Source organism: Panicum virgatum, chromosome 9K (genome assembly GCF_016808335.1).
Source record: "Panicum virgatum strain AP13 chromosome 9K, P.virgatum_v5, whole genome shotgun sequence".
NCBI classification, from domain to species: Eukaryota; Viridiplantae; Streptophyta; class Magnoliopsida; order Poales; family Poaceae; genus Panicum; species Panicum virgatum.
In genome coordinates this window covers 44,001,322-44,021,958 of record NC_053144.1, presented here as the reverse complement: position 1 = coordinate 44,021,958, position 20,637 = coordinate 44,001,322, and the positions used below count along the sequence as shown (strand labels likewise).

General features: G+C 45.3%; 2 protein-coding genes across 9 annotated transcripts; one reads left to right on the top strand and one right to left on the bottom strand.

Annotated features, from left to right (window-relative positions):
• Positions 1 to 757: 757 nt before the first annotated feature.
• On the bottom strand, positions 758 to 2,547 carry LOC120651571. The gene is made up of 2 exons (XM_039929105.1): positions 1,528 to 2,547; positions 758 to 1,037 (listed from the first exon to the last, which is right to left on the bottom strand). Exons 1-2 carry the CDS (start codon positions 2,326 to 2,328, stop codon positions 1,023 to 1,025), a joined length of 816 nt encoding a protein of 271 aa, XP_039785039.1. The 5' UTR covers positions 2,329 to 2,547; the 3' UTR covers positions 758 to 1,022.
• Positions 2,548 to 13,541: 10,994 nt separating this feature from the next.
• On the top strand, positions 13,542 to 20,599 carry LOC120651569 (ubiquitin carboxyl-terminal hydrolase 20-like). 8 transcript variants are annotated; one of them, XR_005666242.1, is made up of 18 exons: positions 13,542 to 13,790; positions 14,336 to 14,389; positions 14,509 to 14,571; positions 15,103 to 15,336; positions 15,452 to 15,535; positions 15,648 to 15,743; positions 16,501 to 16,737; positions 16,945 to 17,019; positions 17,204 to 17,278; positions 17,368 to 17,491; positions 17,584 to 17,694; positions 17,933 to 18,108; positions 18,206 to 18,517; positions 18,590 to 18,709; positions 18,800 to 19,406; positions 19,522 to 19,628; positions 20,007 to 20,152; positions 20,326 to 20,599. XR_005666242.1 is itself a non-coding variant. In XM_039929098.1 (18 exons), exons 1-17 carry the CDS (start codon positions 13,782 to 13,784, stop codon positions 20,138 to 20,140), a joined length of 2,634 nt encoding a protein of 877 aa, XP_039785032.1. In that variant the 5' UTR covers positions 13,542 to 13,781; the 3' UTR covers positions 20,141 to 20,152; positions 20,326 to 20,599. The 8 variants fall into 8 exon arrangements, 7 of the variants coding, with proteins under 7 accessions (XP_039785032.1, XP_039785033.1, XP_039785037.1 ...); XM_039929098.1 differs by having other exon boundaries at positions 19,522 to 19,644; XM_039929099.1 differs by lacking the exon at positions 20,326 to 20,599 and having other exon boundaries at positions 15,103 to 15,180; positions 15,274 to 15,336; positions 19,522 to 19,644; positions 20,007 to 20,300.
• Positions 20,600 to 20,637: the final 38 nt, after the last annotated feature.

The window sequence follows — 20,637 nt, the reverse complement described above, 5'->3', positions numbered from 1 at the left end:
CTTGTCAAAGCAATCCAACACACCGCCAAAACAGCTCCCTGACGTGTCAGGGAAGTTGAAAAAAAATACTCCGTACTTGGTATCATAGGAACCTTAAATAAAGCAGACCGAAATGGAAATTACCAGGAGAACATCTAGAAAAGATATAGAAAACATACATCATCTGGAATATTAGGGTCAGCTCCAGCCTTTAACAGTAGCGAATGAAGTTGGTATATCCTCCATGCCCTGTAGCAAACACTAGAGGAGAGGCAACAGAACCTTTGCTGTTAACATCAGCACCAGCCTGTCAAAAGGATTGTACAATAGAATCAAGAAAAAAAAATGGGAAAAAAAAGGCACAGATGGTTTCAGTAAGCAAAACAACAGCCAGCATAGTGGTAGTAGACAGAAAGTCAAGAAAAATACTGGCCTTAGAGTAGCTTCATGCACTTCAATGAGCGGTAAATAAGAGCACCATTCAGTGGAGTTCCAACGCCACAGAAAATGGTGTTGGGCTGAAAGAAAAATACAAGTATTTCCCCTCCATAACTTGATGAACAAGAGGATTCAAATTTACAGTCATGGAAACACAGAGTAAAAGCAGAGGCTACCCTGCAATTTGTGGTCTAGAATAGCATCGTCTAAGCAGCTTGGTTGAGTAAAATGATAAATATTCTTTCTGATTGTCTCAGATGACATCACACAATAATATAATATATATATTCACTTACCGAAAGTTATAAACAAAAAATCTACCGTATAAAGAACAGGTCGATCAGGCAACCAAACAGCCTGGTTAAAACACATAATTGTCCATGTTATCTAAGTAGTTGTTCAAGCAAAGAAAATTTATTTCTATCCATAAGAACCTTGAAAATAAATCAAAACAAAATAAGAAAGGGTGAGGCTGATTACATTTGCATGATGGTTCAACAAAACCTTCACGGTCTCATCCTGTTCATTGATACAAGCATGATAAAGTGGTGTCCCATGGCCATAGTCTATGTCAACACGTATTCCTTTTGAAAGCAGGAACTCTGTTACTGTAGAGCTTCCTGCAGTGAATGCGATAAGTCAATAAGTCATGACCAGTAGAATGAACAGAGTACATATTAATAAACAACCAGTAATTACCAAACTGTTGCATTACATGTAAGCACGGTATAAAAGAGCGGGTTATCTAAGTTTGGGGAGTAATACATATACAAAAAAACAAACAAGTAAACAAAGCTGCCAGTTGAAATGTCTCAATTCAGAAAGCCGAAACATAGCAACATTGTTAGGGCTCTCAAGCTCATGTTGCCATGCCAACAAAGGTGTCAACGGCTGTCTCACATCAAGAAGAATCAAATAACGCTTTGTCACCACTGAGAAATGGAAATGATCAAACCCAGCCCTGCAGAATGCAAGATACTGATCCGCCCCAGCAAAAGGGTCAGTTTCAAACAGTCCTGGCATCCCAACTCTTGCTAAAACCTTGCACTCGCCACAGTCGCCAAATCTCAAGTCAATCAAAAGAATGGACTTTGAACTAGAAACAATTACCATCCACGGTTGAGTCCCATAGTCACAGCATAGCCAGTCTCCACAGTCATCCTTGCTGCCAAAATCAATTTTCATTTTCCCACCTTGCCGTGTATCCAGATTGAACCAGCACAACTCCCCACTCTCCAGCAACACAATACATTCAGAGGGCAAATGCCTGCTCCAACAAGCATGCACAATGACAGAGTCGAACCCCTGCTTGGCAGCCGGCACTAGGGCCGAAGTACCCAAACCCCGTGACTCGACCCCGAAACAATTCAGGGAATGCATTGTCACGGCAAGCAGGAACCCCTCAAGGCCGTCTTCCGGCTCCGACGGCCAAGACGGCACATTAACAGAGGTAGCAAGCTGCTGGATTCGTTGACCCGGGTGCATGAGCCCGTCCCTCTGAACGGCCGGCGAGACGGGCGTGGAACCAGTGGCCGTGGTGGCATCCAGAGTAACAAAGGCAACATGCTCCGCATTCTCGCCGTAGGGGAAGAAGAGGATAAGAGAGCACGAGGAGAGGCGGGGGCGGCGGAGGACGGCGATCAGATTGGACGGAGGCGAGGAGGGCAGAGACGGCTGCGGGAGGAAGGAGGTGCCCCGGACAAACGAGCGGAGGTGGCGGTCCAGGCGGCGGGTGGAGGAGCGCGGCGGCAGGATGCGGTAGGGGAGGGAGAGCAGCGGGGCGCGAGGCGGGAGAGCGGAGAAGTGGAGTGGCCCGCGGGAGGAGGCGGCGGCGGGCAGCGGGGCAGCGGATGGCGCCGCGAAGACGGCAGAGACCGGGAAGAGGAAGCGCCAGTCCTCCGAGAGGTTCATGGAGGGCGGGGGCGCGGGAGGGAATCGGTGGCGCGGCTGGAGCGGTAGCGGGAGCGGGTCGGGTGGAGAGGGCGGCGGCCGCCACGCGCTGGAACATGGACCCGGCCTGGTCGATGGTGGCCTGGCGGCAGCGGCCGGCGGCCCTGGCGGTCCCAAGCAGGGCCGGCTCAGAAGCCAGAGGTAGGGGGCGACGGCCGGGGGCCCATGAGTCCATACATAAAAGGCAAAATAGCTCATTCCGTTCATGGCTTATTTGCTAGTTTCAATTTCATCCCTCAACATATGCTATGCAAATTATTTTCATATGTAAACTATGAAAATTTTAATCTAAACCACCGGATCAAGATCCAAGGGGCATGAGAAGAGGATAATTTTACAATTAACCGTCCGCCCTTGGATTAGGTAATCCCACTTTTACAAATTCCCCCTCCCACTCCCACTCCCATTGCGCCCCCCGGATCTTGATCCGGTGATCCAAATTGAAGTTTTTATAGTTTACATAGCATACGTTGTCCCTGATCAATTATATAAACATCTAAATTGGTTCTCGAACTATCTAAACTGACTCAATTTCGTCCTTTCCAATCAGCTGGAGGTTCAATGCAATTGAATGGATCATTTTACCTCCATTTTCTTCTCACATTAGAGCAGCACTGTCCCTTTTCTCCACCTCCCATGAAAGTTGCACAGAACCCTCTTCGTAATCTGGAGTGCCTGGTAGCTGATGGTGACCTGCGCGAGCATCCCCGCTAACGCTGGTTCTCCTCGTTCATGCGGCCAAACTCCACTGCAAGGCCGGCAGCTGCTGCATCTTGTGCTCGTCTATCGCCCCGGGAAGGAGCTCAACGCACATACATATATGCATCTTATTTATAGTTAATTTTTTTGCGGGTACTTATTTATAGTTAATTGAGACAGAACTACGTTAATAGTGAGGTCCTCCTGAAAGGGGAGGAGGTTCATGTGCCGCTCTAATGTGAAAAGAAAAATAAGGGCAAAATGGTCAATTCAATTGAATTGAAGCTCTAGCTGACTGGAATGGATGAAATTGAGCCGGTTTGGATAGTTCGATCGATTTGGATATTTTCATAGTTAAGAGATGAAATTGAACTAAACGTAATAGTTTAGGCGGCTATTTTGTCATACTGACATGAACAAGGTACAACCGGAAGAATCCCTTCGGGACTCGTCTTCCTGACCCCTCCGCCGGGCTGGCGTGACGTGGAGATCCACTTGCACGTGGATTGGTCTCTCCTGCTGCTGGTAAGTAATTCTAGCTTTACTTGTTCGGCTGGCTATGACTGATGGCTGGCGCCAATTTGTGAGAGAAAAGTACTACCGACTGATCGGTGACTGATGATGAATTGATATGAGAGAAAAGCACTGCTATTGGTTGCCAGCAGAACAGAGCTGACTCCGAATCAAATCCAAATCTTAACACCCACCGCCATTGAGTTAGGCTATGTTTATATTCCAAAAAAATTTCAACTACAATAACTTCGAACGTTTGACCACTAATTAAGAGTATTAAATATAGATAACTGACAAAACTCATTCCATAACTCCCGGGTGTAATTGCGAGACGAATCTTTTAAGTCTAATTGGACCATGATTAGGCAATGTCATGCTACAGTAAACAACCTCTAATGATGAATTATTTAGATTTACTAGTAAAGTGTACGTGCGCCACGCACATATATTTGAAAATCATTAATCACTTTCATGACATGTTTGAGAGGACAAAAAGAAACTTTCCTGATAGGGAATAATCAAATCACGCAGTAACTTTTTCATTCTCCATACCGCAATTTGTAAAACATTATAAAAGGTTTCCTACCACATGTTCACATTATAATAATCAGAGAAAAGAGAACAATGGCTAGAGTTGTAAAAGAAAGAAAATTCATATTGATGCACAAGCAAAACTTCTACACTAATGTTGTAGGCAAGATTCTCATCGACTCTATCGTACAAGTGAATTCACAATGTAATACACAAGAATGAAGTGCAATTAGCATATGTGAAAGGGATATCCAAAAGTTTGTTCACAACACTATATCTCATCCGCATCATAACCTCCTTGTTACTTACATGGATTTGTGCCTTTATCTACAAGATCCTCCAAATTATCTATTTATTCTCCACGAGACAAACAAAAGACATTTCTATAGCTTGTAGCTAAGGATGACCCTATTCAGATAAATTTCATTATGGAAGCGACATATGTGGCTCATCACACCACTTGACATTAAATATTTTATTGGTGTATCTACACATCAAGAAAAGGCACATAAAAAAGAAACACCTGCAAAAATATATAGCATATTGTTGCAGGCAGCACAAGCCAAAGGAACAATGTGGAGTTGTCATTCTCTCCTGAACAAATGTTATGTCATTTCTCTAAACACTATTTTAAAAACCGTTCAGGACGATAGCAAGCAGCATAATTGTTCACAAACACAACCATTCTCGGTTATAACCATTAGCCAAGTGTGTCACAAACTGGAAGGTAGTTAAGCTAGTGTTTGTAAAACTGCACCAATTTTTTTCAAACGGTAAAACTGCACCAAAACTTAATGAGATAAAACGGGTAACAATCAGTAGCATCTGAGTTTTTAGATAGAATCTGTAAATCTCATAGCAAAATAGTCGTGAGCGTGGCCAGCTCAAAATTCACAAGCTGCGGAAAATGATCAACAAACTGTAACTACAATAGCTTGATAAATTATTATATTGTAGCTACAGGTGGCCAACCGGGCCGCACGGCACGGGCACGACCCGAGCACGGCCGGCACGGGCACGGGGAGGCACGGCATGCCGGGGCACGGCGGCGCCGCCGTGCCGTGCCGCGTAGTGCCGCCGTGCCGACATCCCGGCCCGGGCACGGCCCTCCGAGGGCGCCGGCGTGCCGGGCCGTGCCCCTGGGCACGGCAGCACGGCAGGCCCGAGCGGCGGCGGCCGGGGCGGACCATGGCGGGGATGACCGGCGCAGCCGCACAGGCGACGGGTTGGGGCGGCGGCGGCCCTTGGCGGCGGCGAGGTGGGCGAGGACGAGCTACGGCTGGCCGGCGACGCGACACGGCAGAGGCAGGGGACGCCGCCACCGAGGTCGCACGCCGACTGCGCCCCGGCCCTCGTGGCGGCCGCCGCGGCCAAGGCGAGGAGGTCGAGCAGAGCAGCAGTGCGAAGGCGAGGCTGCGGAGGGGGCGACGGCGGCGTCCGGGGGCGAGGTCCGAGCTCGCGGACGGAGGCGAGATCCGAGCACGCCGGAGGCGAGGTCCGAGCTCGCGGACGGGAGGAAGGGAGCGGCGCTGCGGATCCGGCCGGAGGGGGGAGCGGCGCTGCGGCTACGGCCGGAGGGGGAGCGGCGCGGCGGCGGCGGCGGCGGGTGACGGTGAGGAGCGGCGAGTCGCCTGTCGGCTGCCGCGAGAAGAAAGGGAGGGGGGAGCGACGCGGGGGTTCACGGACTTGCCCCGTGCTGATGGCTTAGCCGGGCCGTACCCGTGCTAGTGCCACGGGCCGGGATTGCGGCCCAGGCACGGCCGGCGCCTGGCACGGGCCCGCGAGGCTACGGGCCGGGCCGTGTTTGGGCCGTGCTTTCTCGGGCCGTGCTCGTGCTGGCCCAACGGGCTCGGCCCAGTTGGCCACCTATAATTGTAGCCAACATACAAGGCTACAAGCTCTCCCTGTCCGCCTTCGCTCGTGTGGCCAGGCCGACAGCCGCGTTGGGCAGGCAGCAGCGGGGATGTGCTCGTCGAAATTCACCCCCACAAGCTCCGCTTCCTCTGTCCGCGCCCCTTTTCTCATCTCCCCCTGATCCCTCCTCTCCGCTCCAGCCCAGTGCAGGCTCGAGTTCAGTTGCCATGATCCGTCCCTGGGCTGATTCGCCTGAAGCATTGGCTTCTCCGATCGTAGGTGTGTTGCTGGTTACCTTGCAATAGCCATCTATATTTTCTTGCAAGGGAAAATTCAGTACACTAATTACCAGTCATTTTCTTAGCATCATGATTTCAACCAAACCGTACATGCTAACTAGCTACTTTCCAGGTAAAGTCTTATATACTATATGCTAACCTCAGATATAGGGCCCTCATCTTCTCTCCATCATGCCTTCTTGATATAGTCCTACTCAAGAGCTGTGGTGCTACTTCCATTCAGATTGCCTTCAAACACATCAGCGCTTGTTGATGCGTACTCCTCACGGAACTACTGTGTTTGTGATTTCTTGAAAGCAGGAGTGTCTCTGAAATCTTGTTTAGGCCATATAAGGTAAATAACCACTAACAATCAGTAGAACTAAGCCACCATATACTGAATTTTGAATGCTAGTTATTACTACTACAGATAAATTCAGATGAACAAAAAAAAGATTGACATGTCAAGCTCACAATATCACTGCAGTTAAGAACTACTCCCTCCTTCCCCGTTTATAAGGCATGGTGGAACATGACACGGTCTTCTAAACAACACTTTAACCATTTATTTATCATATATTATATCACTTTTGATTATAAACTTATAATCATTGTAAAATATATTTGATTATGAATCCAATCATATGAAATTTGCATTATAAAAATAAAAATTTAATAGTCAAATTATTGGTCAAAGATGACAAGGTTTGAATCTTGATATACGTGTATGCCTTATAAACAGGGAAGGAGGGAGTATCCGCTAAAGTTTACAGGATGTCAACATAGAGTGGACTGTTTCCCTATCTATATGCAGCGCAATTCAACTTGGAGCTACGGTGAAGTCCAATTAGTGTAAGATTCAACTTGGTTGAGCGCTTGACTATTGAGCATGGATGACACAGAACCAACAAGCAAGAACCAATAGAGGAGGGTGTACTCAGTACTCACACGGTCACACCGAACACGACGCCGAACGCCCACATATACTAGACGAAGAAGCCAAGCCCACTGGGCCCCTCCTAGAAGTCCGGCGTCTCGGGGCCTGCTAACGGGTCGGGGCGTGATGGTTTTTTGGGTCGGGTTTTGCTGTGGAGTGTGTCTAGACGGGTGGGAGCGGGTTTCAGAGGCTTGCGGGTCGGGGCGGGTTGGGTTGAATGGAATTGTGGGTCGGGGCGGGTTGGAATGGGGGACGAATGGTGAGATAGGTGAGGAGGTGGGTTATCCATCGTCAATGGGGTGGGTTGGGGTGGGTAATGGTACTGAATGGATGGGTAGGGGCGGGTTGCAATTTTCACTTCATTTGTTCGTGGGATGGAATGGGTTTGGGGGCGGGTATAGCCCCATTAGCAGGGCTAGGCGTCTCCGGGTCCGGCACCTCCGGCATGGGCTTCGTCGACACCTCGAACCCCAGCGGCTCCCCTTCCCACTCCGTGGCCCCCGCCTCCACCGCTTCGTCGTCCACGCCAGGTGCTGCGGCCCAGCCGCGGCGCTTCTTGCCGCAGCGCACCTCAAGGCGTTGCTGCGTGCGGGATGAGACCCCCGCCGCGGTCATTCGGGAGCGGCGAGCGGCAAGAGGAGGAGGCCGTGGCAGCGTGCGGCGCGGTGAACAGGCTGTGCTGGTGAGCGGCAGGAGGGGGAAGAGGCCGTGGCGGCATGCGGCGCGGCGAACGGGGCTGTGGTAGCCGGTATAGTTTGCAAACTGTGGTGGGTATACGGGCGGGTATGTGCGGAGGTGGTGAGAAAAATAATTGGTTTTGGCCAGAAACATCCTCTAGCTCGCAGTTTCTATAGGTCTCCACTCCCTCCCACCTCCCTCCGCTCTGACAGGTGGGTCCGGCGTGAAGGGTACGGTGGGTCTAATCTAGGTGAAAAATAATTTCAATTATTTTTTATCTTTATAGTATAGAATAGAATTGTCTTACAATTTTCCATCCATCTGTGTAATTAGTTTTATAATTAAATTATATTTAGTCTTTCTAATTATCGGTTCAAAATTACTATAGTGAATTTTGTCCAAATTTTTACAGGATATAAAAACTCAGTTAGTCGTGGAATTTTGTGCTGCGCGGTGGCCCGCTGATCCAAGTTGTCCACCCATGGACCATGGTCGGATTTGGTTGTTCTTCAGCGAGCCTGGATCAACATTAGTTGATGCCAAAGGACGATTAGGTGCGTGTATAGTATGTATTCGTAACTGTTTGGGGTTAACTGAACCCCCTGCCCCTGATCAGGGTCACCGAGGGTGCTAGATAGATCTATTTGGTTTTCAAGAGCCCTCTGTGAATTCTAATGTAGAACTACCGCGAGGATTCATGATTTTCCGTTTTTATGTTGCTCCTTTGAGGGTTTTTTTTGGACATATTTGGTGCAAACCAACCTCTCCGTTCAAACCGTGAAAACTTCAATTCGGACCACCGGATCAACATCCAAGGGGCATGGAGGGATTTGCTAATTTTATAATTAATCGCCCACCCTTGAATTCCCCCAGCACCATCCAAAGTTTGCACGATTTTACATGGAGAGATTGGTTTACACCAAATATATCTTTTTTTTGTTTTGTTTTGTTTTGCCCTGTAGGGCTATTTTTTTAGAGAGGCGCATGTTACCCAATGTTGTTTAGTGCTATATCACTTGAGGAAAGGTCGCTATTACATTACTCTCAGATTAAATATGCAACCTTGGGAGAATATTACCAGCTTAACCGCCTATATTTTTAAATACTAACAGCTTAACTGCCCGTATTTTTGAATTTTCTCCAGTTAGTCCTTTTCTCAACGAGTCAAGGTGGCTATTATGTCTGAGAAGTGGACCTTTAGTAAAATTATAATTGTTCTGTTTCTAAAAAGATGGTGACATAGAGTGCGTGTAATCAAACCTTTTAAACTGGTCGTCAGTCTAGGTCAGTTTAGCTGACATGCTACTTAGGAGGCTAATGGTTTTCAATTCGAGATCATGCTAATAACATAAAGTTGTATTTATTTGCAAACATATGAGCAATACTTTTCAAATATAAACAAATGCCGCGGCCCTCCTGTCAGATTACGAGCTGTCATCTATGTTGACTAGAATATCTGAAATCCGTTTATTTTCGCACATGAATGTTTATTTATGTTCAATCTCAGCAGGATCAGCTCTCCATCCCCTAGAAGCTCCTGGGAAACCAACCCTCAAGATTCCACCATCGTCAACACAGAAAACCGTCCCAATGCTATCTCGCGACTGACCACGCCATCCAAATCTGAAAGAGGATAGTTAACAGTGAACAAAAATGACAATTTCACATGCCAAACAGTTATATAGTACAGTTTTTTTTTCAGACACGTCACACATTATTAGGTTAGCACAATGGTAGTGAACGTGCCATAGAGATCAATCTCAGATGATAGAAATCAATCTCAGATGAATGATTATGCCAATATCATTAGCGGCAACCATGTATTCGATTTCCGCGAGTGTTTTAAACTTCAACTGTTTGCAGTAGGAAGAAAGTGCAACTTCAGTTTTCGTAACAGATAGAAGCAAAGCACCATTTGTGGGCTATCATCACTTGAACGGCATAGCATCAATGAAGAGCTGAATGCATCAGTTTAAATTTTCTTCAACAGTTGAATATAACCAGAACAGAGACTGACAAGGCTCGTGCAAGTTTTGTTTGACACAGAACTGCAAGTTACTAGCATGTGGGTTGGCCGAGGGCGGCATTAGGGAGAGCGGCCTCACCTGCGCGCACACAGACGCACAGCGAGAGAGATCGCCGTCAACATTGCAGACTGCAGCCTCTCTCTCCCAGTGACGGAGAGAGATTTGTGGTCTCCCAATGACGGAGAGATTTGTGGCGAGAGGGATGGAAAGGAACCAGAGAAGGCATCAGCACGGGCTTATGAAGGGTGCCTGCACCTCCATGGCTCACCTCGCCTCGCCCCACCCCCCCGACACACACACCCCTCTCTCCCTCGTGCTTGGCCTCATTTAGATGCACCATATAAATTTTTTGAATTTTTTTCACATTTAAAGTATTAGACATAGACTAATTCATAAAAATAATTACAGAACTCGTCTGTAAATTACGAGATAAATCAAATAAATCTAATTAATTTGTTATACACATATGTTTTACTGTAGCAAATTAGTGTCTAATTATGATGTAATTAAGTTTATTAAATTTATCTCGCAATTTATAAGAAAACTGTAAAATTATTTTTTTATTTCGGCTAAATTTAATTCTTCAGCTTTATTGGAAGTTTGAATTTTAGATCTAAACGGTCCGGTGAGGAGGAGGAGCTGCAGCAGGAAAAGGCAGCTCCGTGACCGTGAGGAAGGAGACGGAGTGGGGTTTTGCGCTCTTTTTGTCTTGTTTGTCCTGGGCTCCCTGCCTCCTGGCCGGCCAACTGCCTCGCATCGCTTTTGTTGGTGCGGTCGGGCAGGGCGTGCCCGGCGTGGGCTGGGTCTTGGTGAGCCCGCCTCGGTGGCAGCCGCGACGCTGCTCCTTGGCGCACCAACGCCAGGTGCACGGAGATCGCCTCGACGCCTGGCGTAGGGCGTCAGGACGAAGGCCCAGGCCTGCTCCTCCTGCAAGGCTGCAAGCTCCGCTCGCCGCGCCGCCGTGGGAACCACCGGCAGCGAGAGGGGGGCGAGGAGCGCAGCAGAGGTTGCTTGCGCGGTGCGGAAGGCCAGAGCCGAGCGCCCGGCTGCCGGTGGACGGGCGACACGTGGTGGTCAATGACGACGACCGAGCCAGAAAAGCTGCTGCGCCGCGCCGCGGTGCTCCTGCTCCCACCCTCCCACTCCGTTCCTCTGCGGCCGTGCTTTTTTTTTCTTCCTTTTTTCTTTGCAAATAATCCCGTGCATGCTTTGCTTTGGCGTTCTCGCATGAGGCCATCACAAACTCGCAAGGATTGATTAGTGTAGAACTCCTCAGGATCTAATTGCCATCGCCATGGGTTCATGTCAATCCCCAATCGGAGGGGGAAGGCTTTGGCACCTTCTCATAATAACATCACAAGTAGTATTTGGTTGTAATCTAAGCTTTAAGCGCATGAGGAAGGCCTATGTAATCTCGTTGGCTCGTTATCATGAAAACTTTGGCTTTTCTATTGAAATTGATCGAACTTGTAGTCTTTCTTAATTAAAAACGTAGAAAAATTGGAACCACGGACTCCTATCTAGTTGCGTGAACAGATGTGATAGTGCAGCAAAGTACAAATAAGCTCTCGTTGATTCATTGCCAATTCACTAGACAGATCCTACAATCATTCGCAACTGAACGGTAATCATGCGAGTCTACTTTTTTTTTTTGCTTTCAAGGGGAAAATTATGCATACTCCCTCCATCCTAAAATATAACGTGTTGAAGCGTTCAAAATTTGCACCCAAATGTAAAACACCATAGAATGTTTTCGAAACTAATTATACCTTGTTAGCTAGGGAGAATAAATGGCATGCAAATAATTTTTTGGTAAGTATACCCACAGCCGGATGCAAAATCAACAAAATGGTAATCGAACAAGGCATTTTGCTGTGAAAATGCTAGAATGTCCTATATTTCAGGACAAAAGGAATAAGATCGAAAGTACAATAATAAAACTGACAAAGAAAATAAGATAGCGTGCCACACAAGAAATATGTAGACATGCTTGGATTAGTCTGCGGGCTTATGATATATATGCGCAATGAGGATCATGCTCCCCAAACGTTCAATATTATCTAAACCGTTTCCATATAGGCAGTGGTGAAGCTAGAGTAAAATGGAGAGGGGTGCGATAAAGCTATTGTTAGACTGCCAAGCCTGGGGGTGCAGAATATTATGCTGAGGGTGTTGCATATAAGACAAAAATCCAAGTGAAGCAACTGATTTTAATTTCTTTGGGGTCCAGCTGCACCCAGTACCTAGCGTCCATGGCGCATGAATCATGCTCCAGAGATCAACGGTGTCCAAACCATCTCCATACAAACGCTTGAGCCAACTCAATGGAAAAGAAGTTCAAAAATACCCAAAACTCGTGAAGCGAGAACAATCATATTGCCCACCAAAATCCACGGACAGATTTGGATAAATTGACGCACCTATCATCTATACATGCACAGTATATGAATTGTGCGTTTGGCAGCGTCCCGAACCGCTCCGCTCTACAGGAGAATCGGTGGAGCGCTACCAAATGATAACTTCACCACCCAATTCGTGGATGAATTCTGCTGGAGTGATTAACTCACTTCCATATATTAAGCGGGGGGCGGAAAAAACTTGCTCCCCCCGATTCCCTTCCACTCCTGCCTCTTGTCCCGAGTCGCCTTCCATGACCAACGTTTGCGCCCGCCTGCCCACCAGAGCTTGGCCGTCGGACCACAGTTGGAGGTCGATTCACGGCCCCTGAAGCTCGCACGGTCGCCAGCAGTTGATTCTTAGCCCTCGGAACTCGTGCGGCCGCCGAAGCTCATCCTTAAGATCTACGGTCACGCTCACGCTGCGTTGTCGCTTGGAGCTGGAGCCTCAATGGAGCGATTTTAGGGAGGGGCGTCTGGAGCAGGAGTACCTGAGAGAGGAGCCGATTTTGAGGGCTGGCAAACACGTCCTATGTAAAGAAGAAAATCATGCAATATTCATTGACATAGAAAGTATGTGAGCCTGTCACGCATAAACGCTATACAGACCGTGTGCTCCCGATCGAGATGATCTACGGTATTGAAGCGTTTTTTTAATTAATACTGAAGCGTTTTCATGCAACGCACAACCCAACCCAACCCAATGGAAAACACGATAAAAAAAACAATGGAAAACGAAAAGCCTCAAGCAAAAGCAAACCAAGTAACCAACCCAGCCGGAGGCCGCGGACCGAGGTGTAGTAGAAAGGAAGGAGACCCGAGCCCCCCACCCTCCGGGTGCCGCGCCGGTAGGGTTGAAAACGGTAATCTGAACTGTTCGAACAAATTTAATATTTTAAAATAGATATGTATAAAATTAGATGATGATCATTTCTTATATTATCAAGCACATTATTACAAATAAGAATAAAATTCTGCATAAATTATTTTATGCATTATTTGCTCCCTACAACAAAAAAAAGTGAAAAAAATACCGAATTTGTTTCCGAATCCATACCGAATTTTATATCTATCATTTGAGAAAATATAGGATGAATTTGAGGTTTACCTTTTTTGAATCTTTACAAGCTCAATGCTCAAAACAAGAATACAAATTTGTATACAAGATTCTATATCCTATTTATTCGCAATCAAAGAAAAATGACCAAAAAACTGATTACCGAATAATTACCGTTTCCGACCGTTTTCAACCCTACGCGCCGGTGGCGGCGCGTCTCGTATATAAAGCAAGCCAGCACGCCCCCGCCGCCTCGCCTCCCGTTCCACCACCACCCCTCCCTCCCGTGCGTCCCGAATCCCCGACGCGACGCGGGTTGGATGGAGTTGGGCATATGATTCGCCACCGTCCCAATCCCCTCCTCCCCATCGTCTGCCGGCTCTCGCGGGCGCCGTCGACGAGCCGCCAGCGGTTGCAATCGAGGACGTGTCGTGAGGCTAAGAGATGAGCCTGGTTGGTTTTCGGAATCGTTTAGATTCCTGGTTCCTGCGTTGAGTTTAGATTGGTTATACTGTTTATACTACGATTTCCCCATGCGCCAAGCGTTTAGTTTAGATTGGTTATATTGTTTATGCTACGATTTCCCCATGCGTCGAGCGTTTAGTTTAGATTGGTTATACTGTTTATACTACGATTTCCCCTGGGTTTCTGCCACAACCGAGCTACATACAGCCCTCTCATTTACACAAGTGTTCGATTTTGTTCAGCTCTTCTAAGTCTAAAAGGGTCGTGCTATATAGTTGGTTCAAACTCTTGATCTTGGTGGTTTGTTTGACCCTAGCATCCGAATTTGTTAGAGCCACTAACTTTGCACGGCATTGTACTGCCTTTAACTATGCGCGGCAATGTAGCTTGTTTTCTTGTTGCGTCAACATATCTTGCAGTACAGCTCGTTGATCTCACCTCCCCGAGCTTGCGCTTTTCCTTCTAGATTCAATATGTGATATCTTGCAGTACAGCTCCTTGATCTCACCTCCCCGAGCTTGCGTTCTTTCTAGATTCAATATGTGACTGATGGTGGAGAAGATGCTTTGCCAACTGAAATCGTGAAGGTATAACTCTATTACCCACAGTGTTGGATGTGATTGACAAATTAAACCCTCTTCATGTTGCTAATTCTGTTGGATCATTGCTAAATTTGACTAATTGACTGGTATGAAACTCCTCCCAGGTTATTGAAAGCATTGAGGTTCAGCTCCCTTCTCTTGCTGGTGACCAGAACCCATGTGACATGGTAAAATGTACTCGGCGGATTCTAACTCTATGCATATGGGTGACTAATGGTCAACTTGTGAATGATTCCTCAGATTTTCCATTTTGTTGTGTAGACAAGTCGTATGTTGCTTTCAATAAGACTTAGTTTCTTTAGAATCTATAGAGGTTCAGGGAGTTGTTGCAAAACTTCATTAAAGTTTTCTTTTCCATTTCTTGCTATGCTTGTTTGTGACGGAACAGTCTCCTGTGGTGATGAACCTTAGTGTGAATAATGATATCATTTTTAAAAGAAAATTATTTAATTTACTAAGTGTGAATGCTGATGCATTTTTTGAACAGAAAATGATTGTATTTACTACCAAAGTTTCTGTTTCATCTGTTAAATTGTTTGTGACATGGTTTTTGAAGCATATATAGGAGCAAATGTTCCATTTCAGTATGTCATCAAATTTGGAATTTTGAATATCATGTCTATTTCTGTAGTATTTAGGATTAGATCTAAATATCATACATGCAGCATTTGCCTGATTATTTGGTTCCTCGTGCTTAGGTCACTGATGTGAAGGAAGATGAAACTAACAATCGTTCGTTAGTGTTACCTTCAATTGATAGTGAATCCTATCCTACAGTAAACTTTTTTCCAAAATTATTTCTGTGGTATATACAAGTTTTGGTTCCTCTGATTTTTTCAACATTCTCACTTACCATTTATACCATTCAGAAGCAGCTAGAGGAGACAGTTCAGCCTCTGGGGTATTTACTGGTGGAGGAGCAGCAAGCCATGGTACTGATGATTATCATATGTCACCCCTTCTAAATATCATAACTGGAGCCATCTACTTTTGACTCATCTGTGAACTTATTATCCATTTTTCTCTTCTTTTTGCTTCATTACCTAGGTTGTTTCTGACAACAATAGCAAGGAAAGTGAGAAACAAGTACCAACACAACTATGTCCTTCAAGCCAACAACAAATACCTATGGTGATAGTTATTTCTGTGTAGCTTGTTTCTCAAAATATAACACTAGTTCCTTGTAATGAATTAACCTTCTCAAGCATGTTGTGTTCTTTAACCCCCTTGTTTCGGTCCACAGTTGGGCTGTGCTGGAAATGAAGAAAATCAAGATGTTTCTCCTATGAGGTCCAGTATGGTTTTAATAGACAACCGCCCACTGTCATATGACTTATCGGTGCGTAAGTAGGAAAATTTCACAATGTTTTTCATGTTGTTTGGAATTATTCTGGTTTGTTGGTTTTCAGTAGGAGCTAGCAATGAAAATTCTCAATGTCTTTCATGGGTTGCCATCATAACTGTGCATTAGCCAAACACTCACAATTCACAAATTGATACCTTTCAGTATAGTGGTGTACTTGTGCTGCCTTAAGTCTTCCATGATAGCAATACTTTGGGCCACAGCCCTGCACTTGTCTCTGCTTTATGCTTGACGCTTTGATTATCAGACTTGATGCATTACCCTTGGTATCTTTATGGTCTTCGTTTTTTAAACTATCCTTTGTCTGACTGATGCTATTTTAATTCTTTGCTCAGAATTTTATCATTTGCTCAATTTTCTTAACTGGACTTTTATCATTGTTAGTGGTGTCATTCTCTCGCATAATCATATTTCCTTTTGACTTAAGCTGCATGATTACTTTTATTAAACGTCGGTATGCTTTGTTGCTTGCACTTATAAATTATTTCACTTAAGATTACCATGGTTACTCTAGAAAGAGGGATTTGTCTCAGCATTATCATCCCTGGTTATGTATGGAAGAAGCGTCCATTGAAGTAATGGGTCTCTTTGTTGCAATGATCAGATCGAGCTCCACGCTCCACAGTGCATACTTATTCTTCACTTTCTAGGGCAAGGCTACACAGCCACCTGCATCTGCAGGAATGCATGCACAAACCAATGTAACGTGTTGTATTTTCCATTTGTTCTACAGGACATTGATAATCTTTCTGACGATTCCCCTACAAGGAACTCTAATGATGATAGTGATCACAGTGATGGTTTTTACCATTATGATCCAATATGTCGTTACCATGACCCCTACTATCCATTTATGCATAGAAGCCAGAGAAGAAACTTTGGATATTTGTGTATTTGTAATGCTAGAAGAAACCGTTGGCATGGTGACTATTCATGTACCCCTGATTTAATAAACCCATGCAATCCCATGGTAATCCTCTATGTTCCTTTTGTAGATATAACTATTCTGTAGAAGTCATTGCTTTAGCATCTCAGCTTACAGTGTATTTTCAATTTGTGATTTAGACCTTCTTCATGTCTATTTGCATCCTCCCACGAGATTAGACAGTGCAAATTTCATTATTTATATTTGTGATACTTTGTTTGATTTTCATATTTTCACTTTCGTTTGCCATAGGCTTCTCGTGATACTGAACCTTGGAGACGTTGGACCCCTCCTGAACCATACCATGGAAAGAAAAGATACGATTTGGTAACCTGGACTTGTGTTGCATTTTCAAGCTTGATTCTTTTTTGTGCTCTTTAAGTCATGATTGAGTCAGTTTGATAGGCATTGCAAATTTCATTGTCTGTATTAGTCATCCTTTGTTATCCTAGTTGTTTCTTTCCTCTTGAATATCAGATGCTGACATCTTCCACTTTTATTTTCGTCATAGGCTTCTGTTCATACTGGGCTTGCGAGTCGTTGGTCCTCTACAGAACCATATTGTGGGAAGAAAAGATACAGTGTGGTAAGCTAGACTTATGCTGCTGTTTTATGTGTAATGCAGTTGTGCCTCTTGAAATCGAGTAAGTTTCTGTACTGATTTGCTTTGCACAGGGTGCTGGGCTATCCAACCCTCATTGGTGGACATGTTTTCTCAATTGCATCCTCCAATGTATGGTTCATACTGTTCCCCTTGTATTGAAGCTCCGGAAAGCTGATCACCCAGATCCATGTCCTCGTAAGAAATCTAGTTCAATCAGTATGACATTGTTCTGCATCATCTTCTCTCCATTCTTACCTGTTTTTGCAATTTCAATTGGGATTCCATAGGTGCTTCTGTCGGATTCTGCTGTTTCTGCTCCCTAAAACTGCATGCTGCTGAATCTATCAGGCTTTCTGGAAGTGCATTCTACCCTGAGAGTTTTGTAAATCACTTGAAATGTATGTTTATTCTACCAAACTCTAAATATTGCTTCGCATATACTTCCCTGCTTTTACCTTGCATTGCAAGTTGATTTGCCTGAAGTGTGCAAGTACTTGTGGTTTTGCACAGCAGAACTGATTTGCTTGTTTTTAGAAGCTCGAGACATTTGGAACTGTTTCAAATTCATGACTACAGTACTTTAATGGGGGTAATGATAGTTTGAACTGAATATAGTTCTTCACATGTTATCTGTAGCAATTTCGTCAAATTTTGAGAGTGGAGTACAGCAAGATGCGCAGGAGTTCTTCTGCGACTTGCTTGAAAAATTGGATAAGGCCTCCCTTGCTCCCAGGTCCTCGTTAGAGGAACCCTCTACAACTGAAGAAGGGGGCATTGCAAAAGAAATATTTGGAGGCCGCCTAAAAAGCCAGGTAAAGACTTGTAAACTTATCTTTACCACTGTTAGTTATCACAATGATATCTGATGCCTTACTATTACATAACTCCCCCTTTTATTTTTTTACTTAGCTGTGTTGCCCAGAGTGCAACCGTTGCTCAGATAAATCCGAACCTTTTCTGGATCTTAGCTTGGAAGTTAACATGGTGGAGAGTCTGATGGATGCCTTGCAATCTTTTACAAAAGTTGAGTTGATTGAAGACTTCATGTGTGATGGATGCAAGTCTCGTGTGAACATGGAAAAGCACTTCAAGGTAGAGCAGGCGCCTGGAGTTCTTGTAATCCATCTAAAGAGGTTCACTAATTCCGGGGGTAAGATTTTGGACAAGGTCAAGTACCCGTTAGAGCTGGATATAAACTCCTTCATGAGCTCCTTGGATGATGTGAGTTCCAGTTTTTTTGTACTTAGATTCTAGTCCCAACCATTTTGCTCATGTATTGCTGTGTTGCTGCAGACACCACAAAAGTATGATCTATATGGAGTTGTAGTACACCATGGTATATATGGCAGGGGTCACTATGTTTGTTATATCCGGTCATCTGTAGATGATTGGTATGAATTCAATGATGATAAGGCAAGATAATCTATCTTCTGCTAGTAACAGATTGTTTACTTCTCTGAGCTGTTGTTTTGTTGCATGGTTCTGACCTTTCAGCTGGTGCAGATATGCAGATATTCTGAGGCTAGCGTTTTGGACAGTGCAGCATATCTTCTTTTCTATGTGAAGCAAGGTTCATCCCCTTGGTTCTCCACCTTGCTTGAGAAAGAAGACAAGTTTCTACAGGATGGTTCAGTAAGCTTGGCAGACCAAGGTACCAGTGTAATGTGTTCTCCTGGGCAAGATAATTCAGGTTACTGCTTGGCTGGACCAGCAGAGCAGAATGGAAACGGGCCTGGTCTGCTGGACTTCTCCCAGGACATACAATGTAATGGAAGTGGTGATGCCTTGTCAGATGCATCAGATAAGCTGGCAGAAGGTTGTTGCTTGGGTGGAATGTCAGCAGGAACACAAGAACTGAGCTGCCTTACTGGATCAGGCGATAAGAATGGCCGTGCTGGCGGATTTTTGGAGCCATGGGAGAAGGAAGATGTCAGCCCAATGGGATCACTGGACTCGGATGAAATGAACCCAAGCACACATGGATCGTCAGAAGTTGATCCTGCAGTCACACAGGAAGGTTCACCGCTAAAGCGTGAGAACATCTGCAGCTTACTCCAACTGTCACATAAATGCGACGACAACTGCCATTGCATGAATTTCTCCTCGCACGGTAAGTATGATCACATTCCTCTGTCAACAGAAATGATTTGATACTTATGCTAGTCCACAGTAAGGCTGACTGTTACTTAGAAGACTTACTGGTCTCATCTTTTTTGTTTTTATAGAAGATGATGAAACCGGGGGTTGTTCTGGAGCGCCATCTATGGGGATGGGCACCTCAGAGACTGAAACAGTAGAGTCCAAGTCCAACCATGAATTTGGGGACAGCGAGGTCGGCGCTAATAAGGGCAAGTGTAGTGAATTAGCTGAGTCTATTTACATGGAGTAGGTGCATGGAACCCAGTGTTTTTTTTTTTTGTAATCCAGCCACTCACCGCTACATGGGTCGCCCTGGTTTTTGTTTCTCTTGAAACATCGAGCTGTGGATATTCTGAAGGGCACAAAATAGAAAGCACCATTTTTGAAACAGAATTTCTGCTATAAAAACTTACATATGCTTGCCCGTATCTGTGCATTCTGTTTTGCGCTCCTTTTATGGTTATCAACCTTTGATTTTCATTTTTTCCCCTCCAATAAGCAAGTCTGACTGGTCAATTTGTCATGACCTTTTTTTTAAAAAAAATCATTATTGTAGTTCTATGGTTTGCAGGCTGCTGGGAAGAAGACAGCGCAGGGTGTGTGAGTGAGAAGCGGAAGAGGCCCTCGTCCGCGGATACAGATGGTGGTGGTGGCCGGGAATCGAAGAAGCCCCTCGCCGCAGCTAACGGAACTCGGGCGCCGTAGCCGTAGCCGTAGGTAGAGTACTCCTCTCTAAGAGACATACGAAACCGGAATTGTGTTTTGGGCACTTCAGTACGTCAAGCATGTTATCTAGCGTCCATGGAATCACCACTCATTGTGACTACTAGCGGAGATGTAATTTAGCGTCGCGTCTTTCCTTTTATGACGCATCATCGTTTTTTTACCAGGTGCCCATGCGTCCGAATCACTATACGCAGGGATCATGAATTGCCTGCCTTCCCTCATGTTCTGACGCTTGCAACCGAAGTACCGAACAGGAACAGATACAGTTGTTAGAAGATAATTAAGGGGTGATCTCATCCCTTAATCCAGTCAACAGGGTGTTGACTAGAAACCGTTCCCACGCACCCCTCTCTGTTGTGCGAATCGGCAGTTACTACTGTGTACATGTATAAATACATCATTTTGATCAATGGAAAGTTTGGTTGGTTGTTTTTGCCATTTCTTTCTGTTCACTCGCGAATCGATTACATCAAACA

What these genes read in the sequence shown, in the direction of transcription:
- LOC120651569 (XM_039929098.1), top strand. An exon ending in TCATGAGCTCCTTGGATGAT is followed by an intron (nt 18,518 to 18,589) that starts GTGAGTTCCAGT and finishes GTGTTGCTGCAG; the next exon opens with ACACCACAAAAGTATGATCT. An exon ending in CGAGGTCGGCGCTAATAAGG is followed by an intron (nt 19,645 to 20,006) that starts GCAAGTGTAGTG and finishes TATGGTTTGCAG; the next exon opens with GCTGCTGGGAAGAAGACAGC.
- LOC120651571 (XM_039929105.1), bottom strand. Translation starts at nt 2,328, where the DNA reads ATGAACCTCTCGGAGGACTGGCGCTTCCTCTTCCCGGTCTCTGCCGTC.